Source organism: Phaseolus vulgaris, chromosome 1, assembly GCF_000499845.2.
Source record: "Phaseolus vulgaris cultivar G19833 chromosome 1, P. vulgaris v2.0, whole genome shotgun sequence".
NCBI classification, from domain to species: domain Eukaryota; kingdom Viridiplantae; phylum Streptophyta; class Magnoliopsida; order Fabales; family Fabaceae; genus Phaseolus; species Phaseolus vulgaris.
The window spans coordinates 13720967-13743042 of record NC_023759.2 but is presented as its reverse complement, the minus strand read 5'-3'; the positions used below and the strand labels follow the sequence as shown (position 1 = coordinate 13743042).

At 33.3% G+C, this 22076-nt stretch overlaps 1 protein-coding gene across 2 annotated transcripts; it reads right to left on the bottom strand.

Moving 5' to 3' along the window:
- Positions 1-1801: 1801 nt before the first annotated feature.
- LOC137813639 (phytyl ester synthase 2, chloroplastic-like) lies at positions 1802-19642 on the bottom strand. Of its 2 annotated transcripts, none has more exons than XM_068615997.1 (14): positions 19125-19642; positions 8219-8270; positions 8030-8085; positions 7652-7810; positions 7147-7251; positions 6303-6409; positions 5852-5973; positions 5404-5518; positions 5115-5245; positions 4646-5012; positions 3469-3582; positions 2409-2494; positions 2215-2324; positions 1802-2128 (listed from the first exon to the last, which is right to left on the bottom strand). In XM_068615997.1, the coding sequence occupies exons 1-14, from the start codon at positions 19447-19449 to the stop codon at positions 1938-1940; spliced, it is 2040 nt and encodes a 679-aa protein (XP_068472098.1). In that variant the 5' UTR covers positions 19450-19642; the 3' UTR covers positions 1802-1937. The 2 variants fall into 2 exon arrangements, with proteins under 2 accessions (XP_068472098.1, XP_068472097.1); XM_068615996.1 differs by having other exon boundaries at positions 5115-5248; positions 19125-19616.
- Between the last annotated feature and the right edge of the window lie 2434 nt (positions 19643-22076).

Sequence of the window (22076 nt, the reverse complement as noted above, 5' to 3'; positions counted from 1 at the left end):
AAACTTCCTTAAAGCAGTACAAAAGGATGAAAGCCTATCACAAAATACAAATAGCTTTTCTGCCATATGGTAATCCAAAAGAATACACCACCAGCAAAAAGGAAAGCAAGAACAAGAAAAAAGTTCTCTTGTTTTGATAAAGCAACAGTCAATCCCGTAGCGCATTAAACACAACTAGGATACCCAAGATTTAAACACCTAGACCTTAACCTCCTTCATGACAAACTATAACATAGCTTAATACATATTAAAACCAAGGGTCAGCATATGACCCACGCCAAAAAGAGAAAGATTTATACATGAGTTGCCCAACATCACACCGACGTGCACACAGTCACAAAAACAACGATTACAGCAATATACAAATAACATTCTATACCAACCTTGAAACAACGTAATTAGGATCACCAGATGCAACCGAAGACTTATTTGGTTGTCATGTTAATACATTGTATTGGACATTGGATCTAGTCAACATACAACATACGAGAAGTATAATTTTGGAATCTTATGTTTCATCCATGCCCAAGAATGTACATGTGCCAAAGATAGAATTTCCTCTACATCCACTTTTTCCTGATTGAACACAATCTTATTCCTATGCTTCCAAATACCTTACATGATGGCTACCCACATACTTTTCCACAAATAGTATCCTCCTTATTAAAGCAAATACAATAAAAATGATTAAAGTGTTCCAACAACGAATAGTGATGTACTGAGCTAATTCCAAGTCATTTATAACACATGTTCCACACTTTGTATGATATGTGACAAGATAAAAATAGGTGTGATATCATTTCCTCTTCACTACCAAACAACAGACATTGTGTATCCCCAATTATACTAACCTACTGGCCAAATTATGATTAGTTGCAATTTTGTTTAGTAAAGCTCTCCATGCAAATACTTGAGCAGAGGGTAAGACTTTCAAACTCCAAAGTGTAATGAATGGATCTATTTTTTCCCTTGCACCACATTTTTCTAGCAAAGAGTATCGTATAAGTGTTGGTTTATGGGTCATTTGAAAGGCAACAATCCTCCTTATCTAAACGCAGGTTGTGTTGTGCAATACTATGCATGAACTCTGACACTTGAGGTCTCTCCCATTCGAACCATTCTCTTCTCCAATTAAACTCCCACACCCATCCTTCCTTGGACCACCTTCCAAACCAATTATAGAGATTTATTTTTAAGTATAGAATTACTAAACATTCTAGGAAACTTATTGTTTAGCTGAATATTGTCTGACTAAACATCCTCCCACAATTTGATTTTATCACCTGATCCCAGTTTCCACCCTACCTTAGACTCAAACCAGATATTTCCCTGCCCATCTTCAACCAATCGTTCCACCATCTAGAGTTGGTTTTGTTAATGTTTGATACAGTTAAATTTCTCCATGAACCATATTTCGATTCAAGAATATCATTTCATAAACCCCTCTCAGGGACCCCAATTTCCATTTCCATTTTCCCATTATTAAAATTTTCAATCCGTCTAACCCTAAATCCCCCTTCCTGTTCAGGTTTGCAAATGTTTTTCCAGTTAATCCAAACAATTTTACAACCCCAACCCCATAGTTTAGTAATCTTTTCGCAAATGAATATTGGGGCTTTGAAGAAAGAGATGCAGGTCACGTATGTCTCATTAAATCGGTAATAAATGCAAGTGTGTTGGTGTTCTAATGATAAAAAAAGTAAATAACTATATTCATTACGATTCAAAAAATAAATAAATTAATATTTCGTTGGTCAGAAATCCATATTAAGTTTTATAAACGTGAAACATATAAATGTAATTAAGAGAAGAAATTAAAAGGATTAAATAAAGATGAATCCTTTACAAAATCAATGAATATTTTACATTCCCATTTCCTTTTAGAAATTTTACAATTATGATGACTAACAAATGACCTTCTTTTGTGTGTAAAACAATCAGATTTCAAAAGTTGGAATTTCAGACTTAAAACCATTAGTGGCGTGGTATAACAGTCGATGCCCTAGAGCTCTGTAGGGGTCCATTTCTCTTTTTTCCTTCAAGTAAGTAATACATCTCTCAACCTCAGACTTCACTTCCAAATACAACTCTTGACATTTCTCCTTGTCTTCCAGTTCTTTTTCTCTTCCTGTCAAACAATATCTCATCTCATTAAAGCAAAGTTAACATCATTTTATCTACATTCTCACACCTGTAATATATGCATTACCATACCTTTCGTTTCCAATGGTTTTCCAAAATAATAGTAGAATCTCCCTGGAACTTTAGGCAAAATCAAAGGCAAATGCAATTGTTGATTTGCCACCTCACCACTTAAACCACGCCTACATTTTCAATATGCACTTTATACAGACCATAAAGAAGGACAATTTTTCATAATTTAGTATGAATAAAAAAACACAAGATACCTCAATTGTGGAACCTCATCTTTCAGACTCTCTATTTCAGACCTAAAATAAGGAATCTTCACCAAGTCATCATAATCAAAAACTACCTGAAAATACCAGATATAATTTGTTATGGAAATCCAGGTCTGGGAGAATTAAATTCATAGATTAATTAAGAAAAAAAAATAGGGATTTAGAGTTATAACTAACCTCTATAACATCTATAGAAAATATGAAAAGCCCACAATTTATAAATATTAGGAGAATTCAATAGTTAAAACTTTAAACACTTAACTAATCTTTATACATGTTTTGGCTTCTTTTATGTAAAACTTATTAAATCCATTTCTACACGTTAAACATTTCTTTTTCTCTATTATCATAACATTGTATATAGCAACCCTATGCTGACTATTAACCCTTTAAGCATTTTTAATTTAGTCTTTATTATCATTACATCATTATACTAACAATCCTGTACCTTTAAACTTTTAAGCATTTTTAATTTGGCCTCTATTCGTATAATACATTCCTAAAATCTATTCTATACAAAAAAAAAAGACGAATATTCATGTACATTTTTTATTCTAAGAGACTAAATGAAGAACAGTAACCGAATTATATATATATAAACTAATTTAATGTTTAAACTTTTAACTGTCAACATAGAATTGTTAAAAACTAGTCATGACAGCATAAACTAAACTTGTTTGCAAATGTAGAAATTGATTTAATAAATTTATGTGTAGAAACCAAATTGAAAATTTATGATATGAATTCGTGCCTCGTGTAAGGATTATATTGTGTTTATTCATAATTAAAATTATGATAAGTATAATAGTTTTTTTCTTATCAAGAAATAGGTCCTTTAGTTCACGTGCTTTTACAATATAACATTGCCTAATCCTTCAATGTTAGTGAAAAATGTGCATTTCACTCACAGCTAACCAAAATTAAACCCTAAAGTTCATAGACAAAAGTATGTAAAAATTATAAGTTTAATAGAATTATGCTTTCGATAAAAAAAAGTGCAATAACTTCATAAGGGAAATGATTGATTCAGAAAAAGACCAAAACTTACTTTACCAATATCATCTTCTCCAACTACACCAAAAGGGACAATTCTGGCTCCAAATCTTGCTGCCATTCTTACAAACTCGGATTGTTCAGGCCAGAATAACTTGTACTCTTCACCCTGATATTATTACAATGCTGGAGACTGTAAGTAGGTCTAAAAAATATAATGACACTCTTTCAAAAAAAAGCAATATATTTCAGAGCATAAATACAGAGACAGATAAAGTGAGCCTAAAGAATAACGATTATTTCTCATGAAAAAGTGTTCCCAAATTGATAAAGGATGTGAGAATGATACAATATGCACTTGGTTTCATTTTTTATGCCACATTTTTTGAAAACCAGAAGATACACCAACATCTTGTACATCTACAGTTGGTATTCCACCTTAACTCTGCATTTGCCGTAGACAAGACGGTGCTACTGCCAACATTGGCAAGTTGGATGTCAAGCATTTGATGAAGAAATCAATAATGTAATAAAATAATAAATATCATCTCCAGTGAACTAGTTCGAGTAATTTTTTAATGATAATGGGAAAGTAATAATTGGAAGCACATGGGTTTTCTTTAAAAATAAATAATATGGAATAAGCTTAGTAGGAAGTAAAAATTGGAGACCATGTCGTACGACAAGTTACTAGTTTAAGTTGTTGGAAACATCATATAGAAAGACAAAATAGAAAAAAATGTAAACTAGAGAATTCAGTTAAAATGGTTGAAATGGAGGAGTTTTTTCGGTGTTATCTATAGCAGAAAGGTGATACTCAAGCTCAAAGGAAAACTTTACCACGCAGCTATTGATAGGCCAAAAACTGATTTAGGTAGTTATAGTCCTGGATTAGGAATTTACTTTGTAGTTAATTTTATATTAATTTTGGATTACGTAGTTATATGTTTTAGTGTTGACATTTATAATGAATAAAAGATGCATAAGTTTACAGACTTGTAAAAGGGAATTAAGGTGTTAAATTGTTATTCCCTGTGTTTCGAAGGACGAAACGAAACTACTTGTTAGTGTAAATCTTGTGTGTATTAGAGGGAAACCATGTATATATACTTAAATCTGGCCCAAAAAACAGATTATTTTCTAACTTTATTAGAAAACCATCTGAGCTTATTTTTTGAGTCTAACAGATGAAATTCACTTGTAATAGACAGAGTTTGCTCATTTGGATTTACCTTCCTATGAAAAGCCTCGCGTACTCCTCCAGGATATAACAGGACATGAGACTTGGAAGATAAAAGCTTGAAGAGGTTAGTTGGTCCTACAGGGACAGCACCCATAATTCTGAGACTGTCAAAATAAGATATATCTGGCAATTTTCCTTTCTTAGATCTCATGAAAAACAAGGGATGTGCCATCGCTCTAACAAGGATGTTTCTTTCAGAAAAAAATCTACACAACAGGGGAACTGAGTCTAATCCCAGCAGCATGTGGTCGCCAACAAACAAAACAGGCCCCTCTGAAGGAATTCCAGCAAGGCCTTTTACAACCGTCCCATCCTCCAATGTTGAGAGCATTACAGTTGCCACAAGGTTATACAAACTGCAAGCATTACAAGTGAAAGGTGTCAATGGTATAACTAGTTTCATGATATACTACAATCAGTTAATCAATATATAATCAAATTAATCCAATTGTATTTACCTGTATGATTCTACTACTTTTCTCACCTCATCAGGCGTTGGGCGTATAAAATCAGATAAATAATCATGATATTTGCCACGGCGATAGTATGAAGTTCCCTTGATTATAGTTACCAGGTCAATGCTTCCTTCCTGCTAGTAGTGGATAGAGGCAACATATTAGGGTTTTTCTTCCTATTGATATTTGATATCTTTTTCTCCAACCAGAAGAAATGGATCATGATGCATGCCTGAATTTAAACACAATGTCAGGCATCCATTCAAAAAAGTTGAAATAGAGAATGCCATACCAAGAATAGGAAATGGCCACTGCAATCAAATTTACGAAGCTCGCATTTAGATTTAGGCAGTAACTTGAGTAGTCTTTCACCTTCCCGCTGACTAGGTAGTAGCAGATCATTTCCACTACAAGGGAAAATGACAAAGTAAGTTTCACTTCATACAATTGAAAAGTATGCAATGCAGTCAGGAGTGGGAAATTCCACTAGTGTCATCATTATATAATTTTGTTTTCCGATAAAATTTAAATACTTTTACCATTTAAGCTTTTATTTGTTGACCAAGTTAACCCATAGCAATTGATCAGGATCTGGTTAATAGATCAAGAGATTCTACCGTTTGCATATGCCTTACATTGAAGTCTAACTATAAGATACTTCACTACCAGCAGAGTTAACAAAGAACTTATGATTCAGTATTGCAACAGATATAAGATGTACAATGTCAAAGAGAATGAACCTGCAAAGTATCAAAGTCTGAGCTTTGATTGAATAAAGGCGTGAATGGGCATAAGCAGAAGCTGACTTAAGCATCTTTAGTTTCCACAGAAGTGTTTCTTTTGGTAATATGTCGGCAAGAATCTGAGAGTTGAATAAAGATTACATTTTCATATTGAAAGTAAATTAGAGTAAAGCTGAAACTAAAAATCAAGAATCCAAAGTATACAAACTTCAGTCAAGTCTACTTCAAAGTTCAGCATATTCCAATTTTATGAAGTTTTGGTTACAAGAAAGAAGAGAAAATACGGTGTCCAATTTGCAATTTATTCTTCTGGAAAATGCCTGGTGCATTATCATTACTTTTCATACAAAATGCTTCACATATTCAAAAGCATAAACAAAAGGTCACACGCTGTAGTTCCAATATAAATGTCTCTATTTTTGTAACTGAAGTGATAATTGAACATTACAGGCAGAGATAATAAGAAAGTTGTAAAATCCTTCACTAGCTCTCCAGCTGTAGTTTGTAGGGGAAGCCCTTGGACCACACTATCCAACACCATCCTCAAAGATTCACCTAATATTACGAGAAATGTTGAAGGTATTAATAGAGAAAAAACATGATTTTCTTGGTAAAAGAGAAAGAAAACATAGGTCCTTTCATATTTGTATGCTAAATGATCTTTTCTTAAAAATTATTCAGTGTTGAAGGATCTTGAAGCAAAAAATTTAGCATAAGCCCCTCATGACATAGAAGTTAAAGTACCTGCTGATTTAATATTCTAGTTAACTAAAAAAACTATGGTTCACAAATATTCAGTTAAAGATAAGAAAAAGAAACAAAAAATGGGAGACAAGTTAATGGATTAAAAGAAAGGAATTATGTCCATGATTTAAAGAATTGAAAAAATCAATTGACTAAGCAACAGTTACTCACTACTGAGACTAACACAACTGTTTGGTAATATAAAAGCCTACTCCAGTATCGTGTTTTAAGTTTCAAGAGTGGCCCTTTTAGTTAAAGTATTTAATCTCTTATATACAGAACAGCTTACGAGAGTTTTCATCAGAGGGAATAATAGCTTATTTTTCAAAAGTTCAGCTGCAAAAAGTAAGGTATCATTTAAATAAAATAAGATGAACTAAACACACAAGTTTCTTTTGGCTTGAATAATCATGAAAAAAGTAATTCAAGATACCAAAGAGCTCTTTAGGTGGAATTTGAACCTAAAGATGTATGCTATGGATCTTTAGAAATAAGTTGTTAGAAAAAGGAAAAAGCATAGCCTTCATTTCAGAGCAAGATACACAAACCTTGTGTCAATTTGAGAATGTTAGGCAGGCCAGGAGAGAGTGGATCAGGCAAAGCTTCCAATAATGGCGTTAGAAGTTGCAAGTCTGACCTGCTGAACGAAGTAGCTGCCAAATTGGGTACGGAAGGTGACATCAAGTTTCTCCATCTTTAATTGATATGCAGTTACAGAGAATCAACTTGAATAATATTGTACATTACATGTCATTCAAAGCTCTAGCTAGCTAAGGAGCTCATTAAATGGCATCTTTCTATTAGCACTAATGGTCCACTTCATCGACATGGTATTGAGTCCACTCGCTCACATTGTGGACTATTCCACATTTTTGGCTTTCATTTGTCAGAATATTAATTGCCAAATTTTACAGATCAGTATACATATATAACAGGGAATTAGTAGTTCCCTTCCCAGTGGCCACTGGAAATTCTGTCAAGTTAAACTCCTACTTTGAGTCATGTTTATGGTGCTGAATTTTCTGGAACAACAAAATTTAACTCGAAAGTTACCTGGGTTCGCCAAAATTAATACAAAATCAATATCAGGATTAAGCGCTGCAACAGCTAGTGCAAGGCATGCTCCTAATGATTCTCCAACAAGATATATGGGCCTGCTTCGTGAACGTTGATGTTCCGACCTAACTGTTTTCTCAACTAGTTTCACAAGCTCTGCAAGAGGGAAATATCCCAAATAATAAATTATTCTGGAATACATCATTCAAAGATTACATATAAACTAATATGTGATCCTATTTTTCAACACAATAAACATGCTCCTAAACATTTTAGGAAAGTAGAGGTAAAACAACAAAATAAATTAATGGTTGGTGAGAAAGAGTTTAATATGAGCATTAAGTAGTCTAACTAGGTACAGGAGAAAAAAAGTACCTGGAAATGGTGTTCGGTCTGCTACTGGGATATGCAAGCACCACGTATCAAAAATCCTTCATTCAAGAAAAAAAACAACAAAACTAGTATACCTTTTGGCTACAAATTCATTTCATCACCTAAAAAGTGAATTTCTAAAATAACAATTTGGTGAGTGCAATTTGGCCTTAACATTAAATGAACACAAACCTCCCCAGTTTCTGATGTTGTGAAATAAGTCCAAGTCCCACGCCATCAATCCCTGTAAAATTTAGAATGCAATTTTTGGTAACCTTGAATCATGACATGAAGAGGTTCTGCTTTTACGAATGAGATTTATAACTTTGGGTCATATGAATTTATATAGTTGTTTAACGTAGAGCTATCAAACCTTGGACGAGTTAAGATAAATAAACGTGACTTTCCGATGCATTCCATATTTCAAACAAGTAGAAAAGTTTCAATTTAGTCTTAATTTGAACCAATAGACAATTTGAAGCATATTTAGAATAAAATTGTAAATTCTAAAAATATATTTCTAACATGTTCATCGAGACAAATCTATTTTGAGAGTTGTATTTGTAAGATTAAAAATTATTTAATAGTGAAATAACCACTTGAAAAGTTATTCATAGTTATTTAAAAATTTCGATTAGTATAGGAGACCTGTACAGTGAAACTTTTTTGCAAAGACCATAAGATATTTATAATGTTGTACATTTTTATCATTCCTAATCCCACCATTAAAAGTAGTTTTATAAAACGTAGCTTTTAAATATTTTCCATGAATTTATAAGCTTTATAACTTACCAGAATGATTCATAGAAAGAGCATGCTTAAAAAAGGTAGCTAGATTATGAGAACAGAAGAAAAACATGCCATACGGTGTTTTAAAAACACTTTGAAAAAATAAATAAAAAGATACATAAATAAGAGATTATCATAAGTGTGTTTTACCACTTCATCATAATTTCATAATGATTTATATAAAAATTTAATATATTTTTAACTTAAAATATTATTTCCTTTCTAAAATATAAATAATATATGAAAAAAAAACTTCAACTTTTCTCACTGAATTTTATAGATTACATCATTTTCTGAAATTTAAAAGTTATATTATAGTTAACAATAAAATAATGACTTAAATAAGATTAAATAATTTATAAAAAAAATTACGATTTTATTATGGAATGCATTGATATAATTTGCGCCACACTATAATCTGTTCCTACCGGTTGCCCTAAACGTCTTTGTGCACTAACAACAACCTCCGCGTCCAAGAACCTCTCTACTCCCACGGTGCTTCCTTCTAGTGGATCACCTGAAAAACAAGAGACAAAGGGTGTTCTCGCGGTCGTTTGCACTCTGACGCTCAAGTCAAACTTCGGGCAATGAAACACCAAAAAACTCTAAACTCTGAGAGCTCTGTGTGTCCTTTTCGCATTAGAATTGCGTCCCTTATTATGTTGGTTGTTACCCTTTATATACTCTAGTGTTTCTGCCCTTTTCGCTGACTATAACTAGACTTACTGTAGGTGTGTCTTAGCGTCACCGTCACCCGCTCTGAGGGTCATCTAGTGCGTAAGACTCCCTGCCCGGAGTGCAACTTCCATGGGATGACCACTTGGGTGTCAACTCATGCACCCAATCTCTGGGCCATCCACCATGGGAGTGCCCTAGCTATCTACATGTCATGCATGCAGATCACCCCTGGGACGTGACCCTCCGTGATCTAGGCTTCTCCCTTACCGAGAGCTGGAATGTCGCTTGGAAACCACCTTTTTCAGCCCATCTTTACTGCTTGATTTAACGAGGTCTGAGGCCTCCACGCCCTTGGTCTTGATGCCGCCCCCTCCTCGGCTACCCTCACTCGCGAACTTCGTGAGATACTGGCCCGTCCTCCCATTCTTCCAGTGGATCCACGGGACCCCACCATAACTGTGATTGACACTGAAGTCCGAGTACTGGTCGCTTATAAATTTTAAATTTGATATCATAATTTGTGTAACATGTATTAGATTTTAACTTTACAAATCAAATTGTAAAGTTTGCATTAAATTAAATCAATTTATGACACCCTTAATTCGGCAAGGACAATTATTCTATTATTCGGTATGGAACCTGATAGCTTCACACTCTCATTTTTAAATTACAACTTACAACTTCATAAATTATTATTTTATTATAATATTCTATTTATATTTATTTTCATTATTATAATAGAATATTTTAATATAAAAAGTAATTGTCAAGTATATGTGGATAAAAAAGATAGGATCAAACAAATTTTTTTAATACAAGCATTTCTGCTTGTGAAGAGGACAAAATGACAAAATGGTACATTTAACCAAGCAGATGTCTTGTGTTGATAACTATAGTATGTTCCTTGTTTGGTCACAAATTTGAAGTTTTTTATTTGGTAGCTTTTATTTATGACTTTAATATGTATGCTACTGTTGGTATCTTTTTATATTATATATATTTTCGTATTTTTCAGCTGAAAAAAAATATTTAATATATGTACTGCTCGTACTTTTAAACCTTCTAAATTAGCTATCCGAACCTAATTAAAAGCAATCCTTTCCTTTTCATGAAGCAGAATGTTCACTACACAACATCAATAGAGGAAAATTTAACAAAATGGTGTAATCCATTTTTGAAAATTATATAAATGGGAAAATAAAAAAAAATATGGAATTGGATGTTTATGAGTTAAAGTACTTTGTTTTTTTTTTCTTCTTAGTTTTATAACAAAAAAGTTAGTAACACCGTGACAATTTTGGAAGAAGTTGTCTTCCCTGTTGACAATTTTGTATGGACACTAAATGAAACAGTTTTACACACTTTTGATAACTTCTATTCATACAACAGGTATCCTTTTATTTCCTCACATAACATCTTTTTTTCCTCACATCACATGTCTACAGTAATTATCACTTTACTCAGATTTTTTTCCTCACATGGCTACAACAATTCTTGAATAACAATGTTTGATCATATTAAGTTTGAATTTAAATTTAATATTCATTGATGTGGGTGGAGATTGCAACTGGTAACATTCACGATCTATTAACAATTCTTATTTAAATAGACTCCTACTCTTCTCCCATTCAACATTCTGAGTAAAATGTTTATTTAGTTGAGTCAATTTTCTAAGTGATTAAATGTGTCCATGTATCTTCAAAGGTCATTTCTCTCTTTATATATTTAGTGTGATATTATTATTTAATTTATATTATATTATATATGAATTTTGTTTTAAGATCTTACGAATATTTTTTTATTATAACTTTTTTAGTCTTATAATTTTTATATTATATTACTATATATTAATATATTTTTTTTGGGTCTTACTAATACTTTTACATTATATTATATATAAATATTTTTTATATTTTTCTATTACTTATTAATATTCTATATTATATTGTATATGAGTATTTTTTAAGATGTTATAAATACTTTTTTATTATATTTGTAATATGTAATGCTCGTACTTTTAAACCTTCTAAATTAGCTATCTGAACCTAAAAACACTCCTTTCCTTTTCATGAAGCAGAATGTTCACTGCACGACATCAATAGAAGTTCAGTAAAATGTGTTTAATCAAAATTAAAGTGACTAGTCAAACCAGTGAACTCCGCAAAAACAAAGAAAGCTAGCCATCAAAATCATACACGTACAAATTTTCCTCAGGACGTTTTCAGTGTAAGACTAATTTTCATATGAGAAATTATTTCCTTTTTTTTAATATATTCTCACGCATTCACACTCACGCACACAAAGTGAATTCACCACAAAAAAAAACTCTAAACAGTATTTATTTCCTATTTGGCGAATTCGCCAGAATATAAAACTAACCTTAAATAAACTCATAAAAAAATTAATGATTGATATTACATGCATATATCACTGATCATTAATATATTGTAAATATCAACTGTTAAATTTCCACATTAAAAAAAAAATCTTAATTGTTGAAATATAAAATATAATGTATTATAAATATAATATTAACTATATATTAAATTTCCCAAACTTATTTACTTTTTAGCTTTTTATTTAGTTCCCTGCACTTTCCGAATCTTATCAAGCGACTTACCGAATCTTATCTATACACTCACAGGTTTACTACCCGTTTAACAATTGTTTTTAAAAAAAAAAATTGTTAGGAATAGAGAGTTAGGGTTCCCAAATGGAACACTAGAGCAAGAAGAAGAAAAAAAAAATAAACAAGAGGAAAGGGCATACACGAAAATAAATAAAAAGAAATCTTACAATCAGATTCCATGTAAGACCATTTATAGACATTGTGCTTGAGTTCTTAAAAGCTCCCAGGGTTAATTTTGTGAATTCACATTTTTATGGGTGTAGGGAGGAACTTGGAGGGGCGTGGGAAGAAACACTCGAAGAATTTTTTTTTCCCACAATGTAGGGGTGACAATGTGTGTTGGCCCGCCCCATATTGGCCCATCCTGCATTTGCTTGCAAAATTTGGGTCGAGTTGGTCTGTCTCGCTTAAGTAATATGGGCTGAATCTATTGGTCTGTCTTGCATAAGGCATGGCCCGTGGGCCAGCCCACATAAGAAAATTAAAATTTTATCAAAAATAAAAAATATTAATGTACTTGTAATATATATATATATATAAAACAAAAGATGGAGGAGACAATTTTGTATTTTTTATTAGGGTGTTTCTTTCTATACCCCATTAAATTTCTTCTTGCACCTCATTGTTTTCAGAATTTAATTTCCTTAACACAAAAGTCAATTTTGGAAATGGAAGAGAACAAAAATATTCCAAAATAACTTTTTCGAAATCTAGATCAACTATTTTGGCTTTTGAAATTCGATTTCTAGAATTGATGTGGTGTAGGAAGAAATTTGAGGGGTACAAAAAAAATACTTTTTTTATTATTATGCGGGATAGCAGACTGACCCATCCTGCCCCATACTTAGGTTGTGCGGATAAAGGATTATGCGGGGTGAGTCTAAAAGAGGTTTGTAGACCAAAATAGTGAGCATGTCCCGCATTTTTCATAGTAGGTTGCAGGCTGTCTAGCACGACCCATCCTGCATTGTGACCCCTACCTCAAGGATTGAAATGAGAAAATTTCTTTTTTAGGTCATAGTAAAACTTCTAAATTGCATCTTTTGAAATTGATGTTTCTACTTGACCAACACCTTTGTCATTGTCATCCTTTTCCACTTTCACTATAATACAATCTAGAATGGCCTTTAGTTCTTTTTCTTCCATCTTGTTTTTTGTTGTAGAAGGTAAGTCAATAGCTACAACTGCCGCTCCCACATGCTTCTTTAGTTGTGATATGTGGAAAACATCATGGATGCGAGAAGAGCTTGGTAGATCTAGTTTGTAGGCCACTACTACGATTTTGTCAACTATTTTGAAAGGCCCAAAAAATTTAGGACATATATTCATGTTTGCCCTCTATGCTACAGAGATTTGCCTATAGGAATGAAGTTTGACATAAACAAAATCTCCTATGTCATAGGTCCTATTTGTTATGCATTTATCTGCCTTTTGCTTCATTTTATGTCGTGCTCAACATTTCCTCTCATTTAGCCAAACTACGATCCACCAATTCCATCTTTGATTCTCTTGGAAGGTAAGGAAGATACATTGGAGGATTTTTGCCAAAAAATATCTCATATGGAATGGCACAAGTGGTTCTATGATAAGTATTTTTGTACCACCATTCTGTCAATGGCAACCATTTGCTCCATCTTGAAGGTGAATCAACATACGCTCAACTTATATAGGTTTCCAAAAAATTGTTCACAATTTCAGTCTAACCATATGTTTGAGGATGATAGCTAGTTGAATGTTGTATTTGAACCCCTTGTTAAGCCATTAATTCTATGAAAGATTGAGTTACATATTTAGCTGTGTAAGGATGAGATAAGGCCATGAAATGCAACCTTACTCAACCTGTCTATCACCACATAAATCACTTGTTTACCCTAAGAAGTGGGTAAACCTTCAATAAAATCCATAGTGATGTGTTGTCGCACTTGTTCTAGAATTGGTAGTGGTTGCAATAGTCCCGGACAAGCAGTTGTTTCATACTTTGAACGCTAAGACTTCAGAATGTGAAATGAAAGTTTTAATGTCTTTAATCATTCCTTTCTAGTAAACCACCTAATGGAGAACCATCAAGTCACCACAACTTTGGGCTAAGAAGATCGAAGAATATAAAGCTTTGATTAGAGCATCAATTTCTAGAAGTCTTGTAAATTTGTATAGAGTAGTGTAGTTTGATAATTTTTGTGTAGGATTTAATTAGGCATTATTTGGGCTTGTACTTAGGTTTATTTTTCATGGGTCATGTATTGGGCCAATTAGAGTAGGGTGCAAATAAGAGAAAAGATTCTAACTAGAGTTATAATTGGGTCTCCTTGGACCCAATGCAACTCTAGGTCTTCAAGGGTGCACAAATAAATGACTAGAGTACAAATAGAAAGCATGGAATGGTAAAGAGGCTTGAAGGTTCATCACATGTCATCCCCTCAATGAAGAGGATTTCCAATAACTAAGAAGGGTCACTTGTCAACCTTTAATTTAAAAGGATTTGCTCCAATGAGAGCAGAATATCAACCACAAAACTATATAGAAGAAATCTCTTGGCTTAACTTGTATGAATTTGTAAATAGTAGAATAGTCTTTCTTTGAGCTTTGTATTTTTTTAGCCAATTTTTATAATAGGTTGAAAATAATCCCAAAATACTCTAAAAACCTTCACTTAACATTAAGGCAAAGGTTTCTAAAGCACCTTAAAAGTCTATACGATTTTAACTTGCCTTTATCTTTACCATGGTTAAACTTAATTAAGTTGAAGGCATCCAATAGACATTTTTTAGGAGCTTTGGAGCCAATAAATAAGAGTCCCTCCTCTAATATTTTTTAGACTTGGATAAATGAATATTGTTTTCTGAATTTTAAGTAAAATTATCTTAAATTCTATTCTTCCTATATGCTTTCTAGTGTACATAGAAATTCAAGAAAGTTGATCTAACCTCTTTCTTGACCTTACCACCTAAATCCACACGCCTTTTCCAATTCCTTCCAAACTCATTTTTGGTTCATCCTCCATTCTCCTTCAAGACTTCTACTGCCGCTATTACTCCTCTCCAAAACATAGGGTTGGTCATGGATTGGATTTTTCAAAATCCAATCTAGATCCAATCCAAATCCAAATAAATGGATTGGATTTAAAATCCATATCCATTTTAACTAGATCAAATTTATTTGGATTTTAAAAAAAATCCATTTAAAGTGGATTAAATCTAGATTAAATCCATTTAAAGTGGATTAAATCTAGATTAAATCCACTTTGTTAATTAGACTAAATCCACTTTGTCAATTACATTAAATCCATTTTCATATGGACACAAACTAACTTGGCTCGAACTAGGCCTAAGCCGACTGAACCTGAATGTAGACCAACTCGGCTCGACATCGGCCCGTGCCCGGACGGCTCGACATCGGCCCGGGCCCGAATGACTCAACATCGGCCCAACATCGAACGACTCGACATCGACCCGAGCCCAAACGACTCGACATCGACCCGGGGTCGCTTTGCTCGACATCAGCTCGGGCCAAAGCCCGAAATACTTGACATTAGCCCGGGCCCGCTCGACACGACATCGGCCTAAGCCCGAACGACTTGAAATCGGCCTGGGCCCGCTCAACTCAACATCAGTCCGAGCCCGGACGACTCAACATTAGCCCGAGCTCGCTCGGCTGGACATCAACTCGGGCCCGCTCGACTTGACATCGGTCCGGGCCCAAACGACTCGACGTCGGTCCGACCCTGCTCGTCTCGACATCAACCCGGGCCCGAACGACTCAACATGGGCTCGGGCCCGCTCAACTTGATATCGTCACGGGCCCGCTCAACTCGACATTGCCCTTGGCGACTCGACATCGGCCTGGAGCCGAACAATTCGACATCGGCCCGGGCTTGCTCGGCTCGAATTCGGCCCAGGCCTGCTCGGCTCAACATGGGCCTGAGACTTCTCGACTCGACATGAGCACGGGCCCGCTCGGCTCAACATCGGCATGGGCTCGCTCGGCTCGACATTGGCACGGGCATGCTCGGTTCGACGTCGGTCCGGGCCCGCTCGGCTTAATATCGGCATTGGCCCGCTCTTCTCGACATCGACCTGGACCTGCTTGGCTCGACATCGGCCTGGGCCTGCTCGGCTCGAATTAGTGTTGGTCCGATCATCTGGATATCGGTCCGGGCCCCCTCGACTCAATATCGAACCTGAAAGACTTAGCTCGACATGGGCCTGGACCGGCTCGACTAGACATATGCATGGGTCAACTCGGCTCGATATTGGCCCCGACTGACTCGGGTGGACTCAATATCGGTCACTCAGCTTAACTTGGCCTAGGGTTGACTTGGCTCGACTTTGGCCCGAAATGACTTGACTCGACTTTGACCCGTACTGACTCGATTCAACTTGGGCCCGGACGACTCAGTTCGACGTGGACTTGGGCTGACTTTGCTCAACCTGGGTCCAAATTGTCTTGGCTCAACTTGGATCGGGTCAAGTCAATATCCAACCCAAAATGCAATTTGGATAAACCACAAATGTATCCAATCTATATTTAATCCATATCCAATTAAATGAATTAAATTTAAAATCCAAAAATATGGATTTGGATTTGAGACAAATCTATTTAAATGGATTAAAATAATATAAATTTGAATAATTATGGATTGAATTTTGTAATTTGGATTTTTTCCACCTTACCAAAAGATAAGAACAACATTCCATCATTATGTGTCCTTTTCCTATCGAACAAAATATGCAGTGGTATGTTGAAATAACCTTTCACTCTTATATATAGTCCGGAAATTAGGCATTCCCGTGAGAGCACTAACTGGTATTTGAGGGTCCTGATCCGTTGGTGTAATTGATTCTATAGACATAAAATATTGGTCTTCTTCTTCTGTTTCTGAATTTCTAGCACATGCACCTGGAATTTCTTATGTGTGAGACTATGTTCTAGTATGTAAGGTTCATTGCATAAGTAGCAAAGGCCCTCAGCCCTTCTTTCGTTCATAAATGTAGTAGTCAATGTTTGGATCGAAATTGAGGTTTAACTATATCTGTGAGTTTGGATATTGTATTCTTGTCAATATACCCCGATTTATGACCCATAATTCCCTTATTCTTGGTAGCATAACTAGTACAATTGGAAATTGAAGATGTATCGATTGCTTCATACATTCTTGTCTAAAGAAACACCTTTTGTACTGTTGTAGGTTGGAACATACAAACCAGCATTTGAATGCATTTCTTTAAACCCTCAAAAAAGCAGCCAAGGGTATATGGTTCTAAGAGATTTAAACAGTTAATAATGACATTAAAGGTCATGCTAATCATCCATCATGGTGATTTGTTGTACTCTCATTTGGTCAACACAAATATCTCCAAATCCTTATCTAACCAAAGCGTTATAAGTCTTCCAATATAATAAAGAGAAATTGGAATACTTTGCTATTGTTGTATGCCACTGAAGGGTCCCTCAAGATGAATAATTGCTAATTGAACTTGAATATCATCAAGTGAGTTATCTATGAGAAAGAAATTATCACTTGATACAACCACTAGTCTAAGTAATCACCATAAACTTTGGGAAGTCCATTCTTAATATTTTTTAATATTTATATTTTTAAATTGAATTAAGATTAAGAAACTTTATTTTACTAATTTGGAGTATTTAAAATAATTTTAGTAAAATATTTTATTTAATTAAGATATTTAAAAAATAGTTAATACATTATTGAATTATAATAAAACTTTTGATAAGAGAACAAAGAATTATGTGAAACTAATCTAAGCGGGATAAATTTAGAGTTACTACACTACAACATTTCCGGTCGCTGTCGCCGTCACGCTCTCGCATGGAAAAATGCAAAAGATAAGCTCTTAAAATAGAGAGTAATCATAATCCGATTGGCTATATTCCTATTTTTAGTAAAGGAAAGAAAAACCTGAAAGGTTTGATAAATGAAAGATAAGAAAAACAAAACAAAGAAAGGAGTCAAAATGATTTTTTTCTTATCAGCAGGAGTCAAAATGATATGAAAAAGAAATTAAAGATGTCAGTATTACCAAAGTAAAGCGAAAAAAAAATCATTTATGAAATTTTATTTTATTTTAAATTTTTATTGTGCTAGATTATTTTTTAAATTTTTACATAATTTTTTATATATTAATACAATATTAATAATATAATTATTAAAAATTTATGAATTATATTTATAATCTAATCGTTATGTAAAAGTAAATAATAATAAAATATTTATTATAATTATTATTATTTACGTAATACTTAAAGTATAATTAGTTATTGTAGTTTTTTTGCAATTCTTTTATACTGAGGGTGGTTCGATAACAAAATTTATTCTCGTATATTAATTTTCTCTCTCTAATCTTTCAATTGTTTTCCGTCCGTATGCAGGGCATGGATGGAAACAAACACACATTATTTGAGCTTGCTTATGTATATGCCATTTTTCATTCTGAGTATTATTTGGCTTTTATGCATTTTTCATTCTGACTATTATTTGGCTTTATGCATTTTTCAGAAGAATAGTGATAATTTGACACCTAATTTTTTTTTTCTAAATTACACACTTTCTTTGAGTGTTAGATTACTTATGTGATAGAGATATTTTTATAAAATAATAGACATAAAATAAGATGAATGCAATTTGGAGGATTGGATTTCAAATTATCACTACTCTTCCATAATAGTTTTTTTTACGCAAATAATTAAGAATATGTTAATAATATTTCTGATCAGAGCAGAGCACATAAATAACGGAAAAGATAGTACAAAATAAAAGATTAATAAATTATTTAATTATTACGTTTTACATAATTAATTCAATGAAACACAATTAAATGAAAAGAGAAAGTTTTAATTTAAAAAATACAGAAAATAATTGTAAAATGACAATAGAAATTAATTATAAATTTAATGTTAATTAATTAAATTAATCAATTTATTCAAATGATAAATTAATTGAGTAACAAAAAGGAAAATAAAATGATGAGAAGAAAAAATACTTACCCGGCAAAAAGAGCAGAAGAGGAGAGCTATCCAAACGCGGAGCGCACTCCAACGGCGAAAACCACCGCGGCGGACCACCGTCCGGTACGATCAACTCCTTCGATTGCTCCAAATATTCCTTCCAACCGTTCATGCATCGCTCATCCTTCTCTTTCTTCTCTTCTGCGCGCCTCACCTCTGCCGTCGCCGCAGGAGCACGCTCCCCCGACATCGTGAGCCGCGTAGTAATAATTGAGGTCCGGTAGGAATTCGGTTTTCCGACCGGCGACGGCGGATCACCGCTGAAGGACGCGGGGGGAAAGAGACAGGCTGCGGTGGTTGCCATGGCGGTGGAAGATTCGAAAATATATGAACAGGTTTGAGGAAGTTACTAAGGTAACCGAAGAGAGAACAAAGAGTTTGTGAGTGTAACAACAAATGAGGACTCTATTATTTATATTTAGAGAACGAAAATCTGAGAAAGAAGTGAAATGTATTAAATTAGAGTACCATGAAACTGTTAGAGGAAAATGGACACTTAAATTTAACTAAGACATTCAAATATATTAAAATTTGAATTAATCATATTTTAAATTATTTAACTTTTAAATATTTTCTTTTAATAAAATAATTTTAATTTAATATATAATATATATTTTAGATAAAATATGTCAATCAGTGTTCAATTTAAAAATCATTGAGATATCAATTAATTGTTAAAAATTTATAAATATCAATATTGATAATATTTTGTAGTAGATTTTGATTGATATTATTTTTTTACAATTTTTCATTTTATATTTGTAATTTTTCTTCTCAATTTACGTTAAACAGACTATATTTAAAGTTATATTTAAAGTTATAAAATGTTAGATTAAGCACGAGTTAGGCTCATGTAAGGTCGGACTAAGTTAGTCCAGTTTCAAGTCAACCTCATCCTTTGCCGACTTGAGTTAGTTTGGACTCAGTTTGAGTCGATTAGACCAAGGTCTAGGACCAGCTAAGTTTGCTTGGGCTTAGGTTGAGTCGGGTCAGTCCAAATTTAGGTTGAACCAAGTTAGGGCATGTACACATTTAGTCAAGTTGGAGTGGATCACGTTCATTTTATTCCAGGCTGACCCACGTTCATTTTATTCCAGGCTGACCCACATTTAGTTGAGTTAAGTTGGGCCCATATTAGTTATAGTCCAATTAAGACTAGTTTGGGCCAAACCTGATTAAGATCAAGTCAAGTCGAGTCAGTTTGGACCATCTCAAGCCGAGTAGGGGCAAACTCACATTTAATTGAGCCAGGGTGAATCAATGTTCATCGGAGCTAGTGCTGACCCATGTTTAACTAAGTTGGGTTAGGTCCAGGTCGATCCTACTCCTATCAATACTAGGTCAGGCCAAGCTCGATCAAGACCAAGTCAAGTCAAGTCTTTTAGGTTCTTAGTTGAGTTAAGTCAGTCCGGCTCGATCGAGTCGAGTCTTCTGGGCGAACCGAGTTAGTTTGGAGCAAGGTTGAGTTGAGTCAGTCTAGGCCCAAATCAAGAGTTAGGGCAAATCCAAATTCACTCAAAAGACACACATTTTTCTTAAAAACATTTGATATTTTTGCAAATATTGTGAAGGAAAGTATCTTAAGGACTTAAGTGAACTTGGTAGATATTCAACGGGTAGAACCGTTGTGAAAAAAAGTAAAAGTTGTGTGGTGAAAGAAAAGTTATTCAAAATAAAATGAAACTAAGAACCAAAAAAAATAGAGATGATGCATTTTTTGAGTTACCTAATGAACAAATGAATTACATGACTTTCATAAAAAAATAAACAAAAAATAAAAATATCAAGAAATAGTAGAAATTATGAAACATGTGTCTTATAAATGATTTAATTTGACATAATTGAGGTTTACTCTTTTTAAGATGTAATATACATTGTTTGAAAGAAATTGCAAGAAGAAAAAAATGTATAATTAAGGTTGTGAAGGAAGGAAAAGGAAATTGGAGACTTGAATGAACTTGGTAAAAATCAATTAGTAGAACAATTGGAAAAATAATGAAAAATTGTATACCCTACAGAAAACGACATAAATGACCAAATAAATTACTGAAAATAAGTTTTAATTTATTTAATAAATTAAGTATGTTTTAGTGATTTAAAACGGACAGAAAGATAGGGATGAAAAAAAAATGTACTTACTCTTTCTCATCTTCCTACCCAATTTAAAAAATTAAATATTACTCATACTCTTTTCTAGTTAATGTAAATATTTTTCATCAAAATGGAAACGAGTTCAGATAATACCTACACGAATAAATTTATTTGTCATCAGGGACAAAATTCTAAAACTCATTGTTGAAAAAAATAGATGTTAGAAAAATTGATAAAGATTATAAAGTGATAAATTTTACAAATTAAACTTGAAATTCATTTATTAAACTCACAATTTGTAAAAAAATCAATAATAAATTATTGTAAAATGACATATATTTTAACATTCCAATTCAAAAAATATAATTTAATTAATGTATTATTAAAAATTGTTTTTCGTATATTATTGTTAATAGATAATTATTTTTAATTTAATTAATAAATTATATTGGTCGAAGTTGAGTGAGTGACTTCACTCGGTATCAATAGCCAACCGATCGAAAACACTGGTTATATTAATAGACAATAAAAAGATATGCGATAAATAAGGTAATATGCTATAAATCCGATAAACATGCGATAAATCATGTAATATTGTTTTATTAAACATACATATTAGATACGATCCATTAACGAAATAACCCAGTATTAGCACTATAATTAGGCATGGTTATACAAGAGTCAGGTACGCTTTTATCAATATATCATTCACTGTTATACAGAGTACTTACTTGATTGTTGGAGAACCTTTTGCAGGTTTACTCCCGACCGAGTTCCAGAGAGCCAGTACGAGAAGGAGGAGGAGGAGTGACCGAGTCCTGTACAACAAATACGAGAAGG